The sequence below is a fragment of the Octopus bimaculoides genome, chromosome 9 (genome assembly GCF_046866305.1).
Source record: "Octopus bimaculoides isolate indiv1 chromosome 9, ASM4686630v1, whole genome shotgun sequence".
NCBI lineage: Eukaryota > Metazoa > Mollusca > Cephalopoda > Octopoda > Octopodidae > Octopus > Octopus bimaculoides.
This window is the reverse complement of record NC_142936.1, coordinates 10,581,989-10,589,506: the sequence shown is the minus strand read 5'-3', so window position 1 is coordinate 10,589,506 and position 7,518 is coordinate 10,581,989. Positions and strand designations below refer to the sequence as shown.

General features: G+C 38.9%; 1 protein-coding gene across 2 annotated transcripts in view; it reads left to right on the top strand.

Annotated features, from left to right (window-relative positions):
• The first annotated feature begins 1,650 nt into the window (after positions 1-1,650).
• The window catches only part of LOC106874736 (serine/threonine-protein kinase RIO1), a 7,018-nt gene continuing 1,150 nt past the window's right edge, over positions 1,651-7,518 (top strand). The window contains exon 1 of one of the 2 annotated variants that reach the window (XM_014922572.3): positions 1,651-4,530. In XM_014922572.3, coding sequence (XP_014778058.2) covers positions 2,901-4,530 — 1,630 coding nt within the window. In that variant the 5' untranslated portion in view covers positions 1,651-2,900. Of the gene's footprint in view, positions 4,603-7,518 lie in introns of those variants that run through there. The other variant, XM_089357124.1, reaches the window with a different exon arrangement.

Below are 7,518 nucleotides of genomic sequence, written 5' to 3'. Positions count from 1 at the left end.
TCTGTGTTCGGCCCTGCGTGGCTTAATAAAAGAAATCTATCTGGTATTGGCTTGACGTTAATATGGAATAAGAGAAATCACTCAGAAAGCGAGTTAAGAATGAAAAACATGATTAAAGGGAGATAAATGTTACGTTACGAGTTGGAAAACACGTAACTTTAATTTAATGCCTACATTCAACCTTATCACTTCTGTCTGTGAGGGATCAGAATATCTTTTATCTTTTATACGTGTTTCTGTCATTGGACTGTGGCCATGCTGAAGCACCGCCTTAAAAGTTTTTAATAAAACAAATTGACCCCCTGCTACATATATATATATATATATATGTGTGTGTGTCATTATGCTTACACTCCCTTTTCTGAGACTGATAGAATGACTATCAAACTTAAAAAGTAGGTATGTGAGTATGTATTTATATATATATATATATATATAAATACATACTCACATACATACATAAAGATACATACATGATGATGATGGCTAGCCACTTGTGACCAAGGAAGACCATCAACTGACCATCGCCCAAGCAAAATGCTAGCAATGCCTGTGCATGAGATTGTTGCGTCCCCTGCTTTCATGCTTGTCACAACACCTTCCCACACGACCAGGCATCAGATAGTCACCTCGTCAGCGATTACACAACCTAAAATTTTAGGTGTAGCAATGCTTGCACAGCACCTCACAGACCCTCTCCATGCTACTGACATGATTCAGACGCAAGCCAGGGCAAGATATCCAGTGCCAATATGGGTCAGAAGCTTAGGAATGTAGGCTATAGTAAAAGACACTTGCCCAAGGTGCCACGAAGTGGGACTGAACCGGGAACCAAGCAAGCTATTTACCACACAGCCACTACTAATTATTATTATTTTTTTTTCAGCTCTCACGTTTATTAATCTTTCCAGTTTTGTATGATTTGTTATAAAAATATTGGCACTGTCATGGTATTAGCTGTCAGAATTGAAAGTAGAACTGATAAGGAACGTTACTGCTGGTTTGAGTTGATTCTTTGGCTACTGACTAGCCGGAACTATCTATCTGTCTTTCTGTCTATCTCACTATCTCTCTCTCTATATATATATATCTATCTATCTATCACTCGTTCACCTCTGTTTGTGTCCGTAGAATTTATCAAATTAGAAAACGCAAATTTAATATAAAAATATATTTTCTGAAATTGCAAATTATTTAAAATATAAAAATATAATTTTCAACAGAGAGAATTTATCAAAATAGAAAACAAATGAAGTTTGAAGTTTAAAAATAATAGGATCGACCATTCACGACTAGCTAGCGCGGACACGCGACTGCGCGTTCGGGACCACTCTGCTTTAGTAGTACCCTTATACTCTGTGTGTTTTCAAACGCATGGATATAGGTGTCAAATTTGTTCCAATAACTTTCGAGTGATAGATAGATAGATAGAGAGAGAGAGACAGACAGACAGACAGACAGACATATAGCTCGCTCCGGCCAGTCATGGTATTAGCTGTCAGTAGCCAAAGAATCAACTCAAACCAGCAGTAACGTTCCTTCAGATTTTTCTACTTTCACTTCTGACAGCTAATACCATGACAGTGCCAAAATATTATCAGATTCAATAAGACATTTCATCTTTTTACTTTCCATGTTTATTAATTTTTTCTTTTTCTTTTTTTTTTTATTGAGGGTTAAACAATATTTTTAGTTGAGGGGAAATAACCAAAAGTAACCGATATTTCTCATAAAACGTGGAGAGATAACCCAATTTTTTAATGGGGGTGAAATAACCAAAAAGTACCCATCCTTCTAGCTAGGATGGCCATTATAAATACCGAATTCTGTACACACACACACCAGTTATCAGCAAGCAGTGAGACACATAGCCAGAGATGGGCAAGCAGTGACCGTCGACACAATACATTAGCAGTTGCATACCACAATCAGAAAAACAACACAACCCGACCAAATGACGAACGCACACACAGACACATAAGATGCCTTATACTATCTCGTCACATAAGCATTCTCTTTCCTCCGCTTTTACTTCGCCGACTCGAAGAAGTTGGTAACTTCATGTAGCAGCATATTTGTCCGTTTTTCAAATCAAGCTTTCTGTATCCAACACGCAAATGCAACTGTTAACCAAATAAATTATGAAAATGGTATTCCTATTCTTTGTCATCTGTTTTTCTTTGATGTCGGTCCAACAAGCCTTAGTCATCAGTGTAATTCTTTCTACCGGTGGAGGCGCAACGGCCCAGTGGTTAGGGCAGCGGACTCGCGGTTTCGATTCCAAGACCGGGCGTTGTGAGTGTTTATTGAGCGAAAACACCTAAAGCTCCACGAGTCTCCGGCAGGGGATGGTGGCGAACCCTGCTGTACTCTTCCACCACAACTTTCTCTCACTCTTACTTCCTGTTTCTGTTGTGCCTGTAATTCAAAGGGTCAGCCTTGTCACACTGTGTCTCGTTGAATATCCCCGAGAACCACACTAAGGGTACACGTGTCTGTGGAGTGCTCAGCCACTTGCACGTTAATTTCACGAGCAGGGTGTTCTGTTGATCGGATCAACTGAAACCCTCGACGTCGTAAGCGACGGAGTGCCAACAACAACAATTCTTTCTACCACAGGTACATAATTTGCATTGACACCGGTTCCAGTTACTTCGTAACTATTCCCTCGTGGTTTGTGTCTATTAATAAAGTTTCACGTATGATAATTATGAATGAAAAAGAAAGTTATATTTTATGTATGAAACTTTTTCGCTCTAAACATTATCAAAATAGTTTCATAAGAAGCTATTTTGTTTTATAAATAAAATTACCCATAAGTCCATTTATATCTGACCAGAACTTGCCTGTTTTGTCAAGTTGCTGTAAACTTTTAATTTTTATTTCTGTTATCCGACAACATGGATGGACAGTTCGACGATGCCGTAGAAGATACATCAGAGCCTATTCCACAAGAAAAAATCGAAAAGGAAGTTTACAGCAGTTCTTCAAGTGAAGAAATTGAAGATTCTTCGGATGATTACGATGATGACCTGAGTTTTGAATGGACCAACATGTCTGGAAATTTCACGAAGAGATATAACACTGCCATGTCAGGCGGACCAACGAATTCACATCAATCAGCGTCACAAAGTAAAAATACGAAGGAGTCTTATCAGCCTCTTGATAAAGTTCTTAAAAATGTTCTCGATTTGAAGATGAAAACCACGAAATACGAAGGACCATCAAATTGTTTTTTTAGTAAATCGGAAAGGAAAGCCGAAGCGGAACGTCTTCGAGGAAAAGACAAGTCTGAGCGAGCCACTTCAGAACAGGCTCTTGATCCACGGACTCGAATGATAATTTTTAAATTACTAGGTCGTGGTGTCATATATAATATAAACGGTTGTATTAGCACTGGCAAGGAAGCCAATGTTTACCATGCCACAGGAAAAGATGATTTTGATATCGCTGTAAAAATTTACAAAACTTCGATTTTGGTCTTTAAAGATCGAGACAAATACGTCTCGGGTGAATTTAGATTTCGACATGGATACTGCAAGCGGAATCCCAGAAAGATGGTCAAAACGTGGGCTGAGAAAGAAATGCGAAATCTTCAAAGAATACATCAGTCTGGTATTTTGTGTCCGAAACCTATTCTTTTACGAAGTCATGTTTTCCTAATGGAGTTTATCGGGAAAGACGGCTGGCCAGCACCTTTGCTCCACGAAGCTGTCTTAACAGAATCAAAAGCTCGTGTGTTGTATCTCGATTGTATTTTAATGATGAGAACCTTGTATCATGAATGTCGGTTAGTTCACGCTGATCTAAGTGAATTCAACATGTTGTTTCACGAAGGGAAAATCTATTTGATCGATGTTTCTCAATCGGTTGAACACGACCACCCTAACGCATTGTTTTTCTTACGTAAAGACTGTACAAATGTGACGGACTTTTTCCGTAAACATTCTGTTTGTGGTTTAACTGTAAAGGAACTATTCGATTTTGTCACTGATTCTTCTATAACCGACACGAACGTGGACGATTATCTAGATAAGGCTATGGCCATTACTGCTGGGAGAACTTTGGAAGAAATTACGCAACAAGACAAAGTAGACGAGGAGGTGTTTAAGAAGATTTTTATCCCAAGAAATCTCGATGAAGTTGTTAATTTTGAACGTGATATTTTAAATGCTAAGAAAGGAGACACAGATCAGGTGTACTATCAGACAGTTGTTGGTCAAAAACCAGATTTAAGCGGACCACAAAAAGAACCATTATTACTTGAAAAACAAAATGATGAAACTTGTTCTGCAGAGGAGTCTGCAGAAAACTCTGACCAAACAGATGATAGCGGACAGGATAGTGATGATGAAAACGAAGACAGTGGTAAGAACGTTGAAGAAAATATTCACCATAGATCCAGGAACGAATCGCCCAATAGTCGCAAGAACCGTAAAAAATTAGTGAAAGAAGCGAAACAAAAGTCAAGAAGTCAAAAAGTCCCAAAGCATGTGAAAAAACGCAAAGAGAAATTAGCGAAGACAAAACGTTAAGTCAAAAATTATTGTAGTTTATTGTACACACCGTTTTTTCTTGAATGAAGCACTGATTTTACCAGTTGTTTAGTGTTGAGTTTAATGTTTGTATACTTCTGTATGTACCGTATTTGATGGCATAAAAGACACTCGGGCGTATAAGAGTTTCCCAATTTCAGCAGCGCATATTCAGGAGAGTAAAAAAATTGGCGAAGGTAAATAAAGAAAGCACACACCTGGTGTTTAGGGTTTTTGTTACGCCGAAAACAGGTGGTGTGCGTTTTTTTGTTTTTTTTTACCTCCGCTAAAAGTTTTATGCATTAAAGCTTATGGTAGTCTCAACATCGTATATAGGACCCATGGTAATTTTTTTTTTTAAACATTTTCTTGGGAAAAAAAAAGTCTTATTTGCCATCATATACAGTAATTTTAATGGCACCATCCTCAAAAGTAGCCAGTCTATCTTGAAAGGGTTAGTAGAGTATTAAAAGTTTCCAGTCAAAATGTTGAATTGTTAAAAGTTTATTGATTCTGCTCTTTTTTACCTTCCAGCCTCACTTATTAAAAGGCTTTTATTTAATTTTATAATTTAGTCAAAGGACAATGGGTAGTACCTGTGACCTTTGCTGGACTTCCAATACCGGAGAAGTAAGAAGAAGGGAGGCTGAAATAACAGCTTATTGATTGCTGTTAACTATTTACTTTGATCCACATACCTATCTCATCTGGAAGTCAATGACTGCAGGTGAGAATATTAGGAAATAGGGTAGCCTCTTGAGACAACACTACTCACTGAGTTGAGCTCCTGCCAACTGGTGGCAAGACACCTTTAAAGAATCAGTTCCATCTGTACCCTCAAACAAACAGTGGCAGAGGAAGCTAGAAATAATAACCAAATCTCCAGATAAAATGTTTAGTAGCATTTCATCTAAGTTCTAATCCCACTGAAGTTGACTTTGCCTTTCGTCATTTTAAAGTTTATAAAATAAATACCAGTTGAGTCCTGGGGTTGATGTAATCAACTATGGTCTTCCTCTAAAATTGCGGCCCTTATTCCAAAATTTGAAACAATATTGTCAAGGTGGCGAACTGGCAGAAACGTTAGCACGCCGGGCGAAATGCTTAGCGGTATTTCGTCTGCCGCTACGTTCTGAGTTCAAATTCCGCCGAGGTCGACTTTGCCTTTCATCCTTTCAGAGTCGATAAATTAAGTACCAGTCACGCACTGGGGTCAATATAATCGACTTAATCCCTTTGTCTGTCCTTGTTTGCCCCATCCTTGTTTGTCCTTGTTTGCACCGGGCGAAATGCTTATCGGTATTTCATGTCTTTACGTTCTGAGTTCAAATTCCGCCAAGGTCGGCTTTACCTTTCATCCTCTCAGAGTCAATAAATTAAGTACCAGTTGCATACTGAGGTCGATCTTATCGACTGGCCCCCTCCCTGAAAATTTCGGGCCTTGTGCCTAGAGTAGAAAAGAATATTGTCATTATGTTCTGAGTTCCATTCCTATCAAAGTCGACTTCGTTTTTATCCTCTCAGGGTCAATAAAACAAAATATCAGGGAAGTGCCAGAAGTAATTTTATAGTTTACACCCACCTCCGAGGCTTTTAGTCTGAGAAGTAATTTTTATAATTATTTAAGGGCAGAATTGTTCGTATCCCACAAAATGTCTTGTGGTATTTGTTCCATTCATTCTGAGTTCAATTCCTGTCAAGTTCAGTTAGCCTCTCATCCTTTTGGAATTGATAAAATAAAGTACCAACCAAATACTAGAGTTGATGCTATTGACTAACCCTCTCTCATAAAATGTTAGGCTTTTTACCTTGGATAGAAAGCAATTGTTCTTCAAGGGCACTAAATCAACTGAATCAGAAGAGTGCTCTCCCTTTACGTTGTGAATTCAAAAATTCAGGTGAATAACAATTTTGTTATATCTTAGGTAAGCCATGACGCCACTTGGCACTATCATGCTATTTAGCTGTCAGAAGTGAAAGTGCTCTCTGAAGCATCTGTCTGTCAGCCTGTCTGCCTGCATGCCTGTTGCTGGCCTGTCGATTCTTTGGCTACTGACAGCTAATACCATGACTGGCCGGAGCGAGCTATATGTCTGTCTGTCTCTCTCTCTATCTATCTATCTATTACTCGAAAGTTCGCGCGTCCGCGCTAGCTAGTCGTGAGTGGTCGATCCTATTATTTTTAATTTTCATTGTGTTCTACATGTCCAGGTCGTACGAGTAGCCTTCTCGCAACTTAGATGTGAAAATGAACGGCTTCAATTTCTATTGAAACAGAAAAAGGATCACATGTGGAGTCCCCACCACGAAACTTGATATGCTAGAAATAACAGCTAAACGCGGACAATCCAAATCGCAAAAAAATTTTTTAGGGGGAATCGCATGACCGGGACATATAGAACACATTATCGAACACGAAAATCGCCTAACTTAAAAAATAAAAAAGTTACAGCCATTTTCCCTCAGTGTCTAATTCCAATGTCCACCCTCTTTTTCTCCGCTCTTTGTAACGTGTCGGCTGGTGGTGTTAAGCGGAGGCAATCTCCCTCCTTCACAATTAGTCAATTGTATTCCTTAAAATCTCTCCCTTCCGTCTCAACTTCCCTTAGCTGCAACATGTTGGGTGCCGGGCTTCTGCCCCGCCACCGCAGCATAGCTGCCAGCTTCCGTGCCCATCAATGGGTAGAAAAAACAAATTCAACAATAGTTCAATCAACAAATCCATCAACAATTTCAATAACAGTTTCAAAAATCGATTTTCACAAATGTCAACAGTTCACACAGTTTCTTTATTTTATTGAAATGAGTCAGTCCACTTTTGGTCACGGGGGGGTGGTCAGGATCTTTCCACAACACCTTGGAACCAGGTAAGGATTGGCCACATGCATGGCATCTGGCTGTTAGTTGTGATTTCCAAGTTTTGACATATATAACTAATATATAAAGTATTCCACAAATTTGTAACCACGATCAAAAAAGATAA